Source organism: Hypanus sabinus, chromosome 1, assembly GCF_030144855.1.
Source record: "Hypanus sabinus isolate sHypSab1 chromosome 1, sHypSab1.hap1, whole genome shotgun sequence".
Lineage (NCBI taxonomy): Eukaryota > Metazoa > Chordata > Chondrichthyes > Myliobatiformes > Dasyatidae > Hypanus > Hypanus sabinus.
Genome location: NC_082706.1, coordinates 143969853 through 143990136, shown reverse-complemented (window position 1 = coordinate 143990136; position 20284 = coordinate 143969853). Strand labels below are relative to the sequence as shown.

General features: G+C 43.1%; 2 protein-coding genes across 6 annotated transcripts in view; one reads left to right on the top strand and one right to left on the bottom strand.

Moving 5' to 3' along the window:
• LOC132398489 (leucine-rich repeat-containing protein 15-like) overlaps nt 1-20284 on the bottom strand; it is a 146344-nt gene that overhangs the window by 24337 nt on the left and 101723 nt on the right. The gene's annotated exons all lie outside the window — the stretch shown is intronic.
• riok3 (RIO kinase 3 (yeast)) overlaps nt 1-20284 on the top strand; it is a 76731-nt gene that overhangs the window by 21061 nt on the left and 35386 nt on the right. Inside the window, exons 1-2 of one of the 3 annotated variants that reach the window (XR_009513668.1) lie at nt 14379-14634; nt 19786-19907. Coding sequence is in view for 2 of the 3 variants with exons in the window: in XM_059977977.1 (XP_059833960.1) it covers nt 14590-14634; nt 19786-19907 (167 nt within the window). In the remaining variant the exon portion in view is untranslated. Of the gene's footprint in view, nt 1-14378; nt 14635-19785; nt 19908-20284 lie in introns of those variants that run through there. The other 2 variants (XM_059977977.1, XM_059977991.1) reach the window with 2 other exon arrangements.

Here is a 20284-nt window from a genome sequence, read left to right as displayed (position 1 = left end):
GTTCACGTCCTTACGGAAAACCTGGAAAAGGAAACCTGAGATACAGCAACGCACCCGATTGGCCCACGAGGTACTGTGCACCCTAATGGCAGAGGTCACAGCCATTATAAACGCACAATCATTCCTACCTGTGTCTTCTGACCCAGAAAACCCCTTTATACTTTCGCCATCAATGCTCCTTACACAGAAGGCAGGGGCACCTCCTCCACCAGGAGACTTTTCAGACAGGGATCTGTACACAAAGCAATGGAGACAAGTCCAGGCTCTGGCAAATCAGTTCTGGCCTCGCTGGAGACAAAAATATCTACCTTTGTTGCAACAGAGACAAAAGTGGACAGAACCCCGCAGGAATCTTCAAGTCGGAGACCTAGTCCTGCTCAGGGACAAGCAGATCACCCGCAACAGCTGGCCAACGGCCAGAATCACTGCTACATTCCCTAGCGGGGATGGACATGTCAGGAAGATCGAATTGAAGACTACCAACCAAGGCGATGTGAAAATTTACCAAGGGCCAGTTACAGAAGTTATTCTACTTCTACCCAATGACTGATTAAGAGACTAAGTTTTGTACTCTGCTCATTGTGACCTTACGAAGGTCAAGCGGGGAGTGTGCTGTCTTTACGACAGTTATTTAGTTTATAATATTTTCGCTTAGTGATTCATTCAATAGTATTTTCTAGTTAGAATTAGAAGTGTTTAAAGTGTATTCATTGCATGTAAAATATATCGGCATGCGATGACGTCACATCCGGTTTCGCCGCGTCTTGTGGGAAAACACCGGTTTGAAATTAGCGCGAGGGTGGGGGCTTTCCACGAGGCTCACCTGAGCACAAGCAGTTTTGCAGGCATGAGAAATCACAGTGAGAGCAACGCTGTAAGTTAATAGATAATCGATATATTGAACTAAGATGTTAATGCTGATCCTGTTAGAGGTAACGACGGTAGATAATGTTTATGCTTTCGTTAGTTAAAGAGTCGCGGATAGTTTGCATGGAAGTGTATTTAAAGTAGTCAATGGAGCAGGTAAACTCTCCCTGTATACTGCACCTTAGTGTAATGTAGTTATAGTCACCTTTGCAAGTATTTACACTTGAAATGTGATATTAAGGAAGGAACAAATACTGTATCAATCTTGTATTGTTTTATCAACAGTTTTCACCATATGTTAATATGAAGAGTGAACAGTAAATGGTTAATCTTACTGCGATCTGGTTTGCATTGGCTGTGGTTTATCCGGACGTTAAATTCGGCGTTTCGTTACACCCGAAGGAGAACGTTACACTGGTTTTTGTTTACAAAAAGAAGCCAACAAGGAATAGTTGTCAGAAGTCTAACTTTGTCACAAACAACTTTGACCCTTTGGAAAGGCCATGCAGTTGTACTAGAATGCTGAGATTAGCAATGAGCCTCTTGAGCCCTGCAAAGTGAATGTCCATCACAATCTCATTGAAACCTATTGAATATTGAAAGCCTAGATGGAATAAATCTGGAGAGTATGTTTCCTGTAGCGCAAGAGTCTAGGACCAGAGGCCACAACCTCAGAATACAGGAACCCTTTAGTATAGAAATGAGGAGGAATTTCTTCAGCCAGCGGGTGGTGAATCTGTGGAATTTATTGCCATAGATGGCTGTGGAGGCTGAGTCATTGGGTATATTTAAAGTGGCAGTTAAAACGTTCTTGATTAGTCAGGGCGTCAAAGGTTATGGGGAAAAGGCAGGAGAATGGGATTGAGAGGGACAGCAAATCACCAATGATGGAATGGCAGAGCAGGTTCAGTGGCCTGCATGACCTGATATTGCTCCTTTGGTTTATGGTCTAAAATGATGCTGCCTTGGGCCAGAGCCAATGCAAAGCTTACATACAGTAACCAGGTAGTCCAGAGCCAATGGGATCAAAATACAACATTTTGAACTGATTAAGGAAGGAGAATAGGAATGAGGAGCTTTGGATATTAAGCAGTGAAAACTCTGTAGCTAAGTTTTGCAAGAAAGACCCCATGCCAGGGGCAGGGAGAAGAATCAATCATTTGGCCATGGGAGTTCTGCTTCTGTGTTTCAATTTGGAGAGGTGATCTGAGTGACTATTGATACAAAGGGAATAATAACATTCATGATTTAAATTGTAGGCCTGCAGTCAACATAGTTAAGTCAATATTTATTTAGAGACAATAAAATGCAAGCTTTGAATTACTTAAGAGCTGCGTAGTGAATTGCCTAACCTCAAAATCAGCATCTCTCCCATTTCCCGCACATCTGCCCTCGCCCCATCTGCCCGCCACCCCACTCAGGATAGGGTTCCCCTTGTGCTCAACTACCACCCCACCAGCCTCCAGGTCCAACGTATAATTTACTGTAACTTCCTCCACCTCCAATGGGATCTCACTACCAAGCACATCTTTCATTCCCCCTTTTTGCTTTCCGTAGGGATCGCTCCCTACGTGACTTCCTTGTCCACTCGTCCCCCCCATCCTTTCCCACCGATCTCCCTCCTGGCACTTATCCTTGTAAGCAGAACAAGTGCTACACCTGCCCTTTTCCTCCCTCACCACCATTCAGGGCCCCAGACAGTCCTTCCAGGTGAGGTGACACTTCACCTGTGAGTCAGCTGGTGTGGTATACTGCGTCTGGTGCTCCCGGTGTGGCCTTTTATATATTGGTGAGACCCAGCGCAGACGGGGAGACCGTTTCGCTGAACACCTATGCTCTGTCCGCCAGAGAAAGCACGATCTCCCAGTGGCCACACATTTGAATTCCACGTCCCATTCCCATTCTGATATGTCTATCCATGGCCTCCTCTACTGTCAAGATGAAGCCACACTCAGGTTGGAGGAACAACACCTGATATATCGGCTGGGTAGCCTCCAACCTGATGGCATGAACGTTGATTTCTCTAATTTCCGTTAATGTCCCTCCTCCCCTACTTACCCCATCCCTGACATATTTAGTTTGTTTTTTTTCTGTCTCTCTGCCCATCTCCCTCTGGTGCTCCCCCAACTTTCTTTCTCCCAAGGCCTCCCGTCCCATGATCCTTTCCCTTCTCCAGCTCTGTATCACTTTCGCCAATCACCTTTCCAGCTCTTAGCTTCACCCCACCCCCTCCGGTCTTCTCCTATCATTTCGCATTTCCCCCTCCCCCCACTACTTTCAAATCTCTTACTATCTTTCCTCTCAGTTAGTCCTGATGAAGGGTCTCGGCCTGAAACGTCGACAGTGCTTCTCCTATAGATGCTGCCTGACCTGCTGTGTTCCACCAGCATTTTGTGTGTGTTGTTTGAATTTCTAGCATCTGCAGATTTCCTCGTGTTTGCTCAAAATCAGAATCCGGTTTATTATCGCCGGCATGTTTGTGTTTTCAGAGATCCAGGTTTGATCCAGGCCTCTTGTGCTGTCTGTGTGGATTTTGCATATTCTCCCTGTGTCTGGATGGGTTTCCTCCCACATCCATAAGACATGCCGATTGCTGGGTTGAACATCCACTGTAAATTTCTTCTGTTATGGAGGTGAATGATTGAATTTGGCGGAGTTATTGGGAATATTGATGCAATCACAAAGAAAGCACATCAGTGGCTATACTTCAGTAAGAGTTTGAGGAAATTTAGTATGTTACCAAAGACTTGTAAATTTGTATAAACAAGAGAAAATCTGCAGATCTGGAAATGCAAGCAACACACACACACAAAATGCTGGAGGAACTCAGCAGGCCAGAGAGTATCTATGGAAAAGAGTACAAAGGACGTTTCTGCACGAGACCCTTCAGCTGAACTGGGGAACAAAGATGAGGAGTAGAGTTAAAATTTGGGGGAGGGGAGGGAGAAACACAAGGTGATGGGTGAAACTAGGAGGGAGAGGGGTGAAGTAAAGAGCTGGGAAGTTGACTGGTGAAAGAGACACAGGGTTGAAGAAGGGGAAATCTAGAAGGAGGGACAGAATAGGAAGAAAGAAGGGGGGAGGAACACGAGGTGATGGTCTAGCAAGAAGATAAAGTGAGAGGGAAAGGGTTGAGGATGGTGAAGGAGAAGGGGGGAGGGGCATTACGGGAAGTTTGTGAAATCGATGTTCATGCCATCAGGTTGGAGGCTACCCAGACAGAATATAAGGTGTTGTTTCTCCAACCTGAGGGTGGCCCCATCACTACAGTAGAAGAGGCCATTGATAGACATATGGGAATGGGAATGAGAAGTGGAATTAAAATGGGATGCCACTGGGAGATGCTGCTTCTTCTGGCGGTTGGAGTGTAGGTGCTTACGGAAGTGGTCTCCCAATCTACGTCAGGCCTCACTGATACACAGGAGGCCACACCAGGGGCACTGGACACGGTATATGACTCCAACAGACTCACAGGTGAAGTGTTGCCTCTAGGGTCCTGAATGGTAATGAGGAGGCGTAGGGGCAGGTGTAGCATTTGTTCTGCTTGCAAGGTTAAGTGTCAGGAGGGAGATCAGTGGGAAGGGATGAATGGACAAAGAAGTTGTGTAAGGATTGATCCCTGTGGAACGCAGAAAGTAGGGGTGAGGGACAGATGTGTGCGAAATGGAAGAGATGCGGTTGAGGGCAGCGTTGATGGTAGAGGAGAGGAAGCCCCTTTCTTTGAAGAAGGAGGACATCATCTTCATTCTGGAATAAAATGCCTCAATCCGGAGAGCAGATGCGGAAGAGACGGTGGAATTGAGAGAAGGGGATGGCATTTTTAACAAATAACAGGGTGGGAAGAGGAATAGTCCAGGTAGCGGTAAGAGAATTTTTACAGCTGTGATGTGGAGAGCATTCTGACTGGTTGCATCAATGCACAGGATCAAAAAAAGCTGACAGGGTTGTAGAATCAGCCAACTCTATCGTGGGCACAAATCTTTATCATTGAGGCCATCTTCAAAGAAAGCAGCATCCATCATTAAAGACCCATTGTGAAGACATGCCCTCTTCTCATCACTTACCTCAGGGAAGAGCCTGAGGACAGATACTCAATGTTCATCCACCCCACCATTAGATTTTTGAATGGTCCATGAATCCACGAACATTACCTCACTGTTTTGCTTTCTTTTTGCACTTAAAAAAAAATATATTCCTTATTGCAACTTATTTTTTTAGGTATTGCACTGTACTGCTGCTGCAAAATGACAGATTTCACATGTTATTGACGATTTTGCTTCCGAGAAGGAATGTGCGATTAATAAAGGATTAGTGTAAATGGGTGGCTGATAGTTGGTGTAGACTCGAAGGGCCTAAGGGCCGGTCTCTGAGCTGTATCTCTCTGTGTGATTTTACCTGGCGATGTATTTTGTTTTGATCCCCTTCTTGCTAACTGTTTTTCAAAGTTTTTCTCTCTCTCTGCATCTCCCTGTCGTCTCCCAGTTGCACAAGACATTGGTGAGGCTGCACTTGGAACATTTTGTTTAGTGTTGGTCACCCTGCTAAAGGAGAGATGTATTAAGCTGAAAAGAGTGCAGAGGAATTTTACAAGGATGTTGAGAAGGCTAGGACTTTCTTCATTAGAGTGTAGGAGAATGAGAGGTGATCTTATAGAGGTGTATAAAATCATGAGGGGTAGATAGGGTGAATGCACTCAGTCTTCTACCCAGGGTTGGGAAATCAAGAACTAGAGGGCAGAATTTTGAAAAGGGAAAAATTTAATAGGGATCTCAGGCAACTTATGCTCCTACAGGATGTTCGGTATAAACTGCCAGAGGAAGTGCTGCCTGAGGCAGAGAACAGTATTTAAAAGATGGCCGCGGATAGGAAAAGGTTTAGAGGGATTTGGGCCAAATATGGGCAAATGGAACTTATTAGATGGGAATTCTGTGAAATGTTTGTAATTTATTACTTTTTAGGGGTTCAAGCTAAGTGACGAGCTCAGCATTTCTTGCCCATCCCAAACTGTACTGGAGAAATTGGGAGTGAGCTAGACCTTGAGCTACAGCACATCCTCTGGTGAAGGTGCTCCCACAGTTCTGTTGGGGAATGAGTTCCAGTGACGATGAAGGAATGGTGATATATTTCCATGTCAGAATGGTGTGGGAGTTGGATGGGAATTTGTAGATGATGGTGTTCCCCTTCACGTGCTGTCCTGGTCCTCCTTGGTGGTACAAGTCACAACTATAGAATGTAGAACAGTGCAGCACAGTACAAACCTTTCAGCCCATGATGTTGCTGACATTTTAAACTATTCTAAGGTCAATCTAACCCTTCCCTCCCACATAGCCCTCCATTTTTATTTTTATTAACGTGCCTATCTAAGAGTTTTTAAATGCCCTTATTGTACATGCTTCTACCACCACCTCTGACACTTTGTTCCATGCATCCAACGTTCATTGTGTAAAAAAAAAGCTACTTCTGACACCCCCCCCCCGATACTTTCCTCCAGTATCGGAGGATACTGGAGGATGCCCCCTCATATTCGCCATTGCTGCCCTGGATAAAAGATGCTGACTGTTCACTCAGTCAGTGCCTGTTATCATCTTACACACTTCTGTGAAGTCACCTCTCCTCCTCCAGTCCAAAAAGGAAACCCCTAGCTTGCTCAACCTATCCTATTAAGATGTTCTTTAATCTAGGCAGCATCTTGGTAAATCTCCCTTACATCCTCTCTAGTCCTTCCAGACCTTTCCTATATGAGGTGACCAGAACTTGAACACAATACTCCAAGTGTGATCTAATCAGAATTTTATAGAGCTCAACATTACCTCATGGCTCTTGAACTCAATGCCTGACTAATGAAGGCAAACACACCTTATGCCTTCTTTATCACTTGATCAAATTGCATGGCAACTTTGAGGGGGAATTATGGACATGGTTCCCCAGACCTTCAAGTCTGAACTTCCAAAGTGAATCACTTCACACTTTTCCAATTGAACTCCATCTACCACTTCTCATCCCAGCTGTGCATCCAATCAATGTCCATTGTAGCCTACAACTACCTTCTACACTATTCACAACACCACCAACCTTCATCTCATCTGCAAACTTACTAACTCACCCTTCCACCAAGTTGTTGATAAATACCACAAAGAACAGGCAACCCTGCAAATCACTGCTGGTTAATGACCTCCATCTACTATCTGTCTTCTGTAGGCAAGCCAATTCTGAATCCACATAGCCAAGTTTCCCTGGGTTCAATGTCTCCCGACTTTCTGAATGAGCCTACCATGGGGAACCTTCTCAAATGCCTCACTAAAATCCATATATATCACAAACTGCACCTCACAAAGTTATGCTGACTATCCCCAATCAGACTATGCTTCTCCAAATGCTTATAAAGCCTTTTCCTAAGAATCCCCTCCAATAGTTTGCTCACCCCCAACATAAGATTCACTGGTCTGTAATTCCCAGGATTATACCTTTATTACCTTTCTTGAACAAAGAAATAACATTTGATACTTGAGTAGGTGGGGATGGGCTAAGCCTTGAACTAGCACTCTAACTAACACACACCTAGCACTCCCTCAGTGTTGCTAGGGAGGTATTATAGGGTTTACACTCTGTGATTATGAAAGAATGGTGATATATTTCCATGTTGGAATAGTGTGGGATTTGGATGGGAATCTACAGATGGTGGTGTTCCCCTATATCTGCTACCCTGGTACTTCTTGGTGGTACAATTCATGACAATTTTTTGACATAGATGTTCCCAGTTCCCAGTTCATACCATTGTCTGGGTCGTGGGCACTTTCATTTGATGAAGAGTTATGAATGGAATTTAATGTCCATTCACCGGCAAACATCCCCGCCTCAGATCTAATCATGGAAGGAAAGTCATTGAAGAAGCAGCAGAAAGTGATTGGAACTAGGGCACTGGCTGAGGACCATTTGCAGTGTTGTACTGGGTCAGGGGTGGAGGCTTGTGCATGGCTGATAAACTAATACAACCATCCTTTGTGTGAGGTTTGGTTCTGACCACTGGTGAACTAGATGCTCATTCACTTTAATCTCACAGGGGTCCTTGATTCCACACTTGGTTAAATGATACTTTAATATCAGGACTTAGCAGTAATCTTAGCTTGCAAATGGAATTTAGGTCATCTTTGGACAGATGTTGTGAGTGCTTTAGAGTCATACAGCACAGAACTAGGCTCTACTGCCCAACTAGTCTATGCTGACTAAGAAGCCCATGTAAAATAGTCCCATTTGTTTGCATTTGGCCGATATGGTGACAAGGCGACTAGATCAGTCTATGCCACTGGTTCTCCGGTCCCCAGAGCTATACCTTATTGGGACTATGTTGGCAGAGTAGAGCAACAATCTGAAAACTTTCACTGGATACTGCAGAGGAAGTAAAGATAGAGGTCTGCATGGCCCTTAAAACGGCCATTTTGCCAAAACCGAACATTACAAAAGGAGAGCAACTGGCCCTCCATGCACTACGGTGAAACCCAGCCATAATGATTTTACCAGCAGACAAAGGAAATGTGATGGTCCTGATGTCCTCGCAGGAATACCATAGGAAAATCCAACAGATTCTGGATGATCCTGTCTGCAGGGTTCTACAGCAGGATCCCACGGATTTGATTGTGAGGAAGACCTTCACTTTACTAGAGAAATCTGGACTGCCAGCAGACATATGCAAGACACTCCTACCTCAGGCGTCGGTGCAACCAAGACTTTACAGGCTTTCCCCTGAAGCCTATCATCAGTGCGATAGATTCTCCGACTTACTACCTCGCTATACATTTAACAATCATTCTGTCTCCCTTTGTGGGGGCTGTGAGCATCACATCATGAATTCAGCCAACTTCGTTAAAACAATAACCAACATCCAGCTGACCCTGGAGGACATAATGGCCAGTTTTGATGTGGTGTCCCTGTTCACGAGAGTTCCCATTAAGGACACCTTGGTTCTCGTGTAGTCAAGAGTTGATAAGGGTATCATTGACCTTTTTGAACACACTCTTGCATCAATGCATTTCCTCAATAAGGAAAACTATAATGAACAACTGGACAGAGTGGCCATGGGGTCACCCTTCTCACTGGCTATTGCTAATTTCTACATGGAGAACTTTGAGGAAAGGGTGCTGAGCTCATCCCCCTTGCATCCCAAATGCTTCTTCAGGAAGTTAATGACACTTCCATAGTGTGGCCCCATGGACTCCAGGTACTCCAACAATTCCCGGACCATCTGAACAGCATACATCCAAACATTCAGTTTACGATGGAGATGGAGAAGAATGGTTGCCTCCCGTTCCTGAAATTCTGATATGACGGAAATTGGAAGGTAGCCTCGGTCATGACATCCATCAGAAGCCCATTCACATGGACTTACACCTCAACAATATCCATCCACCATCATGCCTCCCAATGTAGAGTGGTTCCTTTTACTTAGATTAACTGTGCAAAAACAATTTCAGACCCAGAGACTCTCCATGAATAAATAAGATAATTACACACAACGTTCCTACAGTATGGCTACAAGGCGAAGAAAATTAATCAGGCCCTTAAAAGGGCCGATGGAAAAACCAGGAAACTTAACGAGGAGAACCTGTCACTACCACCTGTTACTGGAAGGATCGCCAGTAACCTGAATAAGTACCATCCATAAACTAGTAAGGAAGCTCAAATCCCAGCTTATGAGGGTCAAGGATGACCTGGGACTCAGGTCGGCTGCCATTAACAGGATTCCCTGTGAATGCAAAGTAGCGTATATCAGCCAGACGGGCGCACAGTGGAAACCTGCATCTCGGAGCATAGGAAGTGTAACCATTTGGGTCACCTGGAGAAATCGGTGGTAGCAGTATATTGCATATGTAAAGACCACAGTATTGACTTTGATGGCATGGGACCACTCTGCCAAGCCAAGGGCTTTTGGGATTGCCTGGTGAAGGAAGACATTGAAATAAGACTAGAGAATAAGAATTTCAATAAAGTCGAAGGTCTCATTCTAAGTAAGAGCTAGAATATGATTTTAAATAAGGTGGGACAGTGGAAAGCTGACTGGTTGGGGACTATTCAATCAGGAGGGACAGACAGTAGGAATTGAGTTTATATACAGTACCACTGAACTAAACAGGCTGGGCATTACCCCGATGAAGACGACAGAGTTTGTCATCACAATGTCAGTTAAAATCAAAACCTGGACCTGGCTGGAAGCTCGAGAAGAGTTTATGCATTATATGTGTTGGGAAAGCTCTGGATCCTTTTTCCTTTAAATGCCTCCTAGCCATGTACCTGTCCAAGTGTCTTTTAAAAGTTAATGTCCCTGCCTCACCCACTTCCTCTGGCGGCACATTCCAAATATGCACCATCCTCCATATGTAGAAGTTGACCACCAGGTCCTCTTTAAATCTTTCCCCTCTCAGTCCGTTCCAGGACTGAGATGAGGAGAAATTTCTTCACTCAGAGGGTAGTGGGGCTGTGGAATTTACTGCCCCAGAGAGCTGTGGAAGCTACTACACTCAATAAATTCAAAACAGAGATAGATATTTTCCTGGATAAAAATGGCATTAGGGCATACGGTGAGCGAGCAGGTAAGTGGACATGAGGCTAGGTTTAGATCAGCCATGTGATCTCCTGGACCAGTTTTCAATAGCCTGGATGGGTCGGAGAGGAATTTTCCAGATTTTTTCTCCTCAATTGGCAAATCGTTTTTTTTTCCCCGGGTGATCACATGGGTTTGGGCGGGATGAATAATAAAATAAAATGGGCGGCATGGTGCCCTGTTGGTTGGCACTGTTGCCGTTTGGGATTCGGTGAAAACTAGAGTTAAGATTGGATCAGCCATGATCTTGTTGAATGGCGGAGCAGGCTTGAGGGGCCGATTGGCCTACTCCTGCTCCTATCTCTTATGTTCTTACGTTCTTACTGTAAACCTATGCCTCAAATTCATGATTCCTTTTCCCTGGGAGAAAACTGCATTCATCCTGTCCCTGCCTCTCTTGATTTTGTATACCTCTATATGCTAACCCCTCATTGTTCTCTGCTCTAATGAATAGAGTCTTAGCCTGTCCAGCCTCTCCCTAACTCAGATCTCGAGCTTTGATGGGCTACCCTGACAAAACCCAAAGTAAATATTACTGATCAGGTCTTTGGAAAGTGTTGTGTTTGACAGAACTCGTACATCATAGAAACCTTATGTTGACCTCCCACAGTCCCAAGATGTACCAGTTAGTAGGTTAACTGGTATTGGAAATTGTGCTATGGTTGGACTAGGGTTGAATAGATGGGTTACTCTGTGGTGCATCTCATTGGGCTGGAAGATCCTGTTCTGTTTTGTATATCTAAATAAAGTAAAACATATCAGATGTACACCTACACTAATCCCATTTTCTTCACTTGATCCGTATCATTAAATAACTGGACAGTTTGTCCAGATTCTCCTTCAATGTTGTGAGTCTCTGCTTCCACCACCCCCCTCAGATGGTGTGTTCTAGATTCCAGTCTCTCCTCTGGGTGAGAAAATCCCTCTAACCTCTTATTCCTGAACCTAACCCTACCTTAAGACACCACTGCTATGGGAAACAGTTTCCTACTCTATGCCCCGTTTCTCCCCTCTTAATTTTGTACACCTCCATCTAGTCTCATCGTGGCCTCCTCTGCTCCAAGGAAAACAAACTTAGGCAATCCAGTCTCTTCTCATAACTAAAACACCCCATCCTAGCAACCTCCTGATGGATCTTCTCTGCACCTTCTTCAGTGCACAAATCGTTAACTCCTTCTTAACTTTGATTGACCAAGACTAACTAACTGGGAGTTGGTGATCGGTTAAACTGGGTCTGTCCTTTTTGTGAATAGGAGTCTATGTGCTATTTTGCATGTTTTTGGGAATTTGCCATTGTGTAACTATGCTGCTGGCTAATGGCTTTATATATTCTTTTTGTAGTCCTGTATAACAACTTTCCTAGTTTAGCACCTCATTTTCATTCAGCTTTTAACATACCCATGACCACTACCATCTAGAAGGACGAGAACAGCAGATACCTGGTAACACCACCACTTGGAAATCCCCCTCCAAATCACTGACCATCCTGACTTGGAAACATATCGCCATTCCTTCATTGTTGCTGGGTCAAAATCATGGAATTCCCTCCTCATCAGCACTGTGGGTGTACCTACAACTCAGGGACTGCAGCGGTTCAAGAAGGCAGTTCATTAACACCTTTTCAAATGCATCTAGGGATGTGCAGTAAATGCTGGCTTAGCTGGCAACACCAATATCCCATTAATAAATATATTTTTTAAAAAACCTTCTGCTCAAGGAGAGAATCAGCAGTTTTAAATTCCTGTGCTTTAACATATTGGATGACCTATCCTGGGTACAGCCCAGCACATAGATACAATCACAGGGAAGGTGTACTAGTGGCTTTTTTAGGAAGTTAAGGAGGTTTAGCTTGTCACTGAACATGCTAGCAAACTTCTATGGATGTAGTGTTGAAGGTGTCCTGATTGTTACAATATGGCAATCAAATGCACAGGAACATAAGAATCTGCAGAAAGTAGTGGACTCAGTCCGATACATCATGGTTCGCAGTGTTCCTCAAGAATCAGTGATGGGACCTCTGTAACGAAAAACTGGCATTGTTGTGGATGGTGATCTTCATCAAATGAAAATACCCTAATCACTGTCGTTAATAGCATTATGATCATTCTGCTCACTTTTCACTAAAATGGATTTTATTTTGTTTTATGTGTATTTTCTTGTAAAAATTGTGTTTAGTGTATGTTTTTCTTGTGAATGCTGCATATATGATGCTATGTACCTGTGAAGCCACTGCAACTATGATTTCATAGCACCTGTGCACCCATGAACTTGTGCATATGACAATAAACTAAACTTTGATTTTAACATTGAACCAGGTTTAATCTCCTGACTTAATTGAAATGGTAGAGTGAGGTAAGGCCAGACAGTAAGGTTATAGATCTGCTGTTGATTGTCCATTGCACCTCATGAATGCCCTGTTTTGTGCAGTCTGATCTATTTTGAATCTATCCCATTTAATACAGTTGCAGAGCCACGCACGATGGAAGGTGTCTTCTGTGTAATCATTGGACTTTGTCTCCCTAGGACCTGTGCTGTGGTCATCACTAGCATTGGTATTGTGCATTGGTTTAGATGAGGTCCACTAGATTGATCCCTTGATGTTGTTTCACTCACCTACTGCAGAGCCAGCCCAGTGACTATGACCTTTGAGACTCCAGAGGTGAAATTACAAGTCATTTTCAAGTCAGTATTTATGGAGGGAAATGGACAGTCAACATTTCAGATTGAGACATTTCATCTGAAGTGGAAGAGTAGAGGGGAGATAACCAGTATAAAGAGCTGAAGGGAAGGGTTGGTACAATAACTAGAAAAAGGCATGGAGATCCAGGTGATAGGCAGGTGGAGGAGGGAAGTGTGGAAAATGTGACAGAGGCTGGGAAGTGATTGGTGGAGGTAACAAAGGGCTGGAGATGATGGAACCTGATATCACCTCTTTTTTACTTTGACCCCTCCATTCTTCAATTCAGATTATATATATATTGACCCAAAATGTAGACTATCCATTTTCCTCCACAGATGCTGCCTGACCTGTTGAGTTCCTTCAGCAGTTTGTGTTGTTCAGGATTCCGGCTTCTGCAGTCTCATAGAACACTGTAGCCCAGTACAGGTCCTGCTACTCATGATGTGCTGACCTTTTAATCCTAAAATCAATCTAACTCTTCCATCCTACAAGGCCTTCCATTTTCTAGCATCAATGTGTCTATTTAAGAGTCTTTTAATTGTCTCTATCGAGACATTTATTTGTAGCTGTAAAGCGTCCTTTCACGAACCTTTGCAATTCACAAAGCTATTAACTGACAAAATCAATCTCCAGAAAGCTTTTAACAAATGAAAAATAATGTAGATGCAGTAACTAAGGATATTTCAGAGTCTCTTAGACAGGCACATGGATGAAAGAAAAAAATGGAGGCTACGTGGGAAGGATTAGATTGATCTTGGAGTAGGTTTAAATGTTGAAGGGCTTGTACTGTGCTGTACTCTTCTATGCTCGATGCTAATGTTAAAAGGCAACTGTAGGAAATAGTAGACCGGCTTGTTACTATCGCAGAGAAAACAAAACAGCACCCCACAGGAACAGAAGCTTCGGCCCAAAATGTCGGAGACCATGATGCCAGATGAACTAAATTCCATCTACCTAACGTGATCTGTATCTCCCTATTTTGGAGAAATCTCCAAACACGTTTGGAGAAATAAGTTTTCATGTCAAACAGAAAATGACATGATAAAGGGTGGCAGATCTGAAACATCAACGGTTCCGTTTTCCTTCTGCCGTTTCCAGAATCGGGATTGTGAGAAGTTGGAAATGTCTTGACCTACTGAGAGAGCTTTCACCGAGTAGCATGGCGGCGATGCCATGGGGAAGTCCTCTAAGCGGAGAGGGGCGGCGTCTGAACTTTGACCCGAGCGTGTGCCACGGCGGCTTCTGCGTCGCTCATCGCGACGCCGGTTGTTTGCCCGGGCGGGTCCCGTGACCTCCTCCGGGTAACTATTCGGGCCCCGGTCTCCGGGAAATATCCCTACCCTCCCCCGGTCCCGACTGTGGGACCTGGCCCTCGGTGAAGGCCTGAAGCCCCGGCTTTGCCCTGCCCTACTCGCAGGAAGGACTGAGTTTCAGCCAGCTGCGGAGAATGGAGCCCGGCCTGGCGGCGGTCGCACAGCCCTGGAGGGAGAAGGTAACAGTCCGGGACAGTACCGAGACAGTGTGGTGCTATGGAAGGGGTGGTACCGATTTAGGGCCGCACTGGCCGTGGTTCAGTCAGGTCCAGTAAATACAGCCTGTGCAGTCTTCCCTCAAGAATGAACCTGCGCATTCGAGTTAACCAAATCAAGAGATGAGCTCAGGTGGAGAGATCAGTCTCTAGATGCTGGACAAACCGAGTAGCACACTTCCTAGACTTGATGAAGGAAATAGATGCTGCCTGATCTCTGCGGAGCGGTCTCCCGATCTACAGCGGGTCGCTCCGGGTACAGAGGATGATCCCAGCAGACTCGGGTGAAGTGTCGCCTCACCTGGAAGGATTGTTTGGGGCTCTTCATTGGTGGTGAGGGGGGAGCTGTAGCGGCAGGTGTCACATTTGTTAGCCGAGGGGGCGTGTCCAGACAGGTATATGTAGTTCACCACATTAGCTTAGCAGGGGTCTGTGGTCAGTAGTGTTCCTCACGAATCAGTGATGGGACTTCTGTAACGAAAAGCTGGCATTGTTGTGGATAGTGAGGACGGCTGTCTAAGGATTTAATAGGATATAGTCCAATTGGAAATGTGGGTAAAGAAATAAATGGCGGATGTAGTTTAGTTTGGTCAAGTGTGAGGTGTTGTGTTTTGGAAGGTCCAATGTACAGTAAGTACACACTACATCCTTAGCATTGATGTACAGAGGGATCTTGTGGTCATGACTATTAGTTCCCTGAAAGTGGCATCACAAGTAGCAGTGGTAACTAATGGATGCAGCATGCTTGCCTTCATCGTTTCAGGTGTTGAGTATATGATTCAGCTGTACTGAACTTTGGTTAGGCCTCATTTGGACTACTGTGTGTGGTTCTGGCCCCTATTTTATAGGGAGGATATGGAGTTTTAGAAAGGGTGCAGGGATTTATAAGAGATAAAGTGACAAGATGCTGTCTCGATTGAAAAGTTTAAGCTATAAGGTTGGACAAACTTGGATTGTTTTCTTTGGAGTGTCAAAGATAAGGGGAGACCTAGTTTCTAAAACTGGAAGACACAGATAGGGTAGAAATGTCAAATACTACAACACGTAACTGTAAGGTGAGGGGAAAAGTTTAATAGTGAGTGCTTGGAATGGGCTGCCAGGGGTGGTGGTAAAAGCAGTTAAAGTAGTGGTGTTTAAAAGTCTTTTAGACAGACGCATGACCAGGCAGTGAATGGAGGGATAGGAATCGTGCAGGCAGCTAGGATTATCTTGGATTAGCATCATGGTCAGTCCAAACATGCTAGGCTGAGGGCCTGTTCCTGTGCGATACTGGTTTATGTTCTATATATTTGATACTCTTTGGCCTGTAAGACTTGTACGTGACTCCTCCAATGCCCTCTGAACACATGCCATTTCTCATTGAAGGATCCGAAATGGAAAGGGTGAGCAGTTCCTGCGTGTCAACGTCTTTGAGGATCTCAGCAGGTCAGGCAGCATCTGTTGAAAGAAGCAGTCAACGTTTCGGGTCGACCCTTCTTTCAATGGATGCTGCCCGACCTGCTGAGTTCATCCAGCTTTTTTGTATGTCTTGATTTGACCACAGCATCTGCAGTGTACTTTGTGTTCTCTGAGGATCTGTTCTCTGCCCAACATATTAATGGAATTACAAAGAAGGCACAACAGCGTCTATATTTCTTTTATTTTTATTAGGAGTTTGAGGAGAATTGGATAGTGAGTATGTGACAGCCAGTTTTGGTATAAATTCCCAAACATGTTGGTGGTAAATGACAAGCTAAATTATTTCTTTATAGGTTGAGCAATGTTTCTGACTGGAACAGTGAGGGATTTCCCCTGCTCTTACTCTGTCCCAAGGGATTTTTTACATATGTCCAAACTATAGACCGATTATATATAGTCTGCACGATTTGCCAACCTGTTAGGACAAGCGTCCATCTCCAGTGCTGAGGGATTCCTTTCGGTGCCAGCTGCTGCTCTGCTGGTGCTGCTCAAGATCCAATGTTGGATGTTCAACCTTATGACGGTAACAACTCAGTGGAAGATTATACAATGTGATTGTTGTCAAGGGCTGGATGGCTGCCTAGTTACTTGGTGCATGTCGAGCACATATTTATCTCTTTAACTAAATCTAAAAGGGTGGATGATACTTTCGTGTCAAGTGGTTGCAGACTGATGTAGGGCAGAAATGCCTGATTTCCGAGAAGCCTTTTGGCGTTGGGCCTAATATTGTTGACTTTGTGACATGGGTCTTCTGCCTGTTGCTGCATGGTCATGGGAGAATGTACAGACTCCTTGCAGTTATTGTCAGAATTGAACGCACATTGTTGGCACTGTAACGTGTTACACTATCTGCTCTGCTACCATGTCACAGTGTGGATGTGGTGGTTTTTATGACTCCACTAGCTCTCATATTTTTGAATGAAAGCCTCTGCTTACTTATTTGATAAAATCTGTTCCATCCTGTAACTGATGAGCACTTATTTCAAATAGCTGGGGCAGTCCCAGAGTTTACTGTGGCCAACACAGCTGTCTCGCCACGTACTTTTCTTAAAATTTTACTTATTGTGAACTTCCTATCCAAATTACTTCTATTATTAAAGTCTTGCCCACACTTTCTCATCTTATAAATCTCCCTCCCCTGATGTGGATCCAGTAAATTCGAGGACATTAAACTTATCCATTTGTTTTTTTTATCCTTCTATTATAGACCACGCTTATTCAGCTTGGAAGACTAAAGGATTACTATGATTTTCCGACTTATTTTTGGATAATTGTTTTATGTCTTTTGAGCAATTATCTAATAAATATAATTTGCCTAGATTTCATTTTTTTAGATATTTACAGATTAGGAATTTCTTAAATACTGTACTTCCTACTTTTCCAAATTTTGTGTCTTCAGGCATTTTGGAGAATTTGTTTGAACTAAGCCCCTTTCAGAAAGGGCTAATATCAAAACTTTACAATATAATTATGAAGATACATTCAGAGCCCTTTTACAAGACTAAAAATGATTAGGAAAGAGAACTTAACCTTACTATCCCTATTGAGAATTGGGATAAAATTCTTCAATTAGTTAATACATCATCTATATGTGCTAAACATTCACTAATACAGTTTAAAGTTGTGCACAGGGATCATATGTCCAAGGATAAATTGGCTCATTTTTATTCCTATATAAATCCTATTTGTGATAGATGTCAGTCTGAGATAGCATCTTTAACTCATATGTTCTGGTCGTGTCCGCTTTTGGAAAAATATTGGAAAGATATTTTTGATATTATCTCTGCAGTATTGAACATTGATTTACAACCTCATCCTATTACTGCAATTTTTGGTTTACCAATGATGGACTCACTCCATTTATCCTTTTCCGCTTGTCGAATAATTGCATTTCTTACACTAATGGCTAGAAGATCTATTTTGTTGAATTGGAAAGAAATTAATCCTCCTACTGTATTTCACTGGTTTTCTCAAACTATGTTATGTCTAAATTTAGAAAAAATTAGAAGTGGTGTATTTGATATTTCTATTAAATTTGAAAAGATATGGAGACCATTTATTCAATATTTTCATATGATATAATATGACCCTGTTCCAGGCCTATTTGATTTTCCAGTTTTGATTCTATATATGTTGAGAGGATCAGAGTTGACGACACTGATGATTTTGTATTTTTGTGAGATATTATAAACAGCCCTTTTTTTCTTTTTCCATTTTTTCTTTTTTTTTCTTTTTTCTTTTTTCTTTTTTTTCTTATTACTAGATTATTAGATTAGTTTTTTTTGCATATTTTTTGTTTTTTTTCTGTTTTTTTATTATATATTATGATATACATAGGTTTGCCTTGTTTATTTGCATATTGTATCGTCTATGATTTGGGAATACCCATTTATACTGTAATCATTGCTTATATATTCTTTCATGTTCAGTTGAATTGTGTATGTTTGTAATCCCAGTATCTATGTACCAATTTTATTTTGTTGATATTAATAACAATAATAAAAAGATTGAAAAAGAGGACATTAAACTGTATTGCAGTCTGGTTTGCCACTAACTTCCTCTGGTTTTGCTAGGTAAGCATGTGGTAAAATTAGGCTGTTGGTGGGTTGTGAAAAGATGTCAGTGTTCATCAGGCATGGGTCACTTTCAGATACATTGATTTTTTTTTTACTATTGATTTATTGTCTTTTGAAGCAACGTTAAACAACACAAGACAACTATTTGGTCAAATTATCCAGTTACTTAGAATTAGAATTAGAATTAGACCTTGTGGTCTGGTACATTATTCTTGCTGTAATTTTGATAAAGGGGTGCTGGTGACTGCACTGCTGTTCAGAAACATTCTTGTGTATACCTGACATACTGACTCATTATGTCAAAAGGAGACCAGTCAGTCTATCAGGTCCATGCTGGCTTCCCGCAACAAACAAGATGCTGGTGGAATTCAGCGAGACTGGCAGAATCTCTAGAGGGTAATGGACAGTGAATGTGTTGAGTTGAAACCCTTCAACAGGCCAGGTGAAGAATCTTGGCTGAGACATAGGAGCAGAATTAGTCCATTTGGCCCATCGAGTCTGCTCCACCATTCATTTATGGATAATTTATTTTCCCTCTCAATCCTCATTCTTCTGCCTTCTCCCTGTAACCTTTGACACCCTTACTAATCAAGAACCTCTCAACCTCTGCTTTAAATATGGCATAATGACTTGGCCTTCACAGCCCTCTGTGGTAATCTCTGATGTAAAGGTATGTTCTTGTATTCAGGGTCTGTGCCTTCTGATTGTAGAATAACCCCCTGTTGGAAACATCCTCTCTATGTTCACTCTACCTAAGCCTTTCAATATACAGTAGGTCTCAATGAGATCTGTCCTCATTCTTCCAAGCTCCAGTCAGAATAGGCCCAGAGTCATCAAATTTTGCTCCTACATTAACCCTTTAATTCCTATGATCATTTGGCATGTAGGTAATCAAAACAATATTTGTGTTGAGGGAAGCTCTTTAAAATAATCAGAGGCATGTTACGAAAGTGATCACATAATCGGTTTTCCTCTTGCACAGCTCAGAAAGGAGGAGCTTGCATTAATCCTGTTGTTTCAGCTTTGTTTAGAACTTGGTTTCCAAGGTAACTGTTTTCATACTTTGAATCTGTCTCTGCAGTGTCCATGGGGAGCACCACCTACCACTATAACACCCTGCTCCCTTTCCGATGTAATGAGTGAGGAGCTTGCTAAGGAACTACAGCAACAGGAACAGAATGCAGCTTTTCCTCATGTCATTGGGTGAGTGCTGAACGTCATTAGCGTGCCATGTTGATGTTGGAATGCAGGGCGACATTTGTGGGCTGTGGCCAGCACATCCTTGGGTGTATAGGTCGCTAATGCAAGTGATGCATTACAGTGTATGTTTGATATATATGTGATAAATAAATCTGAATTTGAGTGATGGGGCGTTCTACAAGTTGATCATGGGAAAGGATGAATTATTTAATGCATTTAGTTTCAAGGAGAGCAGCAACTTTAAATTCAAACAGTTGGCTGGGAGGGGTGGTGATGGCCAGGCTATTGTTAAGAGACAGCACTTTGAACAATTGATCCTGATGACAAGATCAATAATTAAAGGCTGTTGTCATTCTCACTGATGCTGTGTTGTTGAGAGG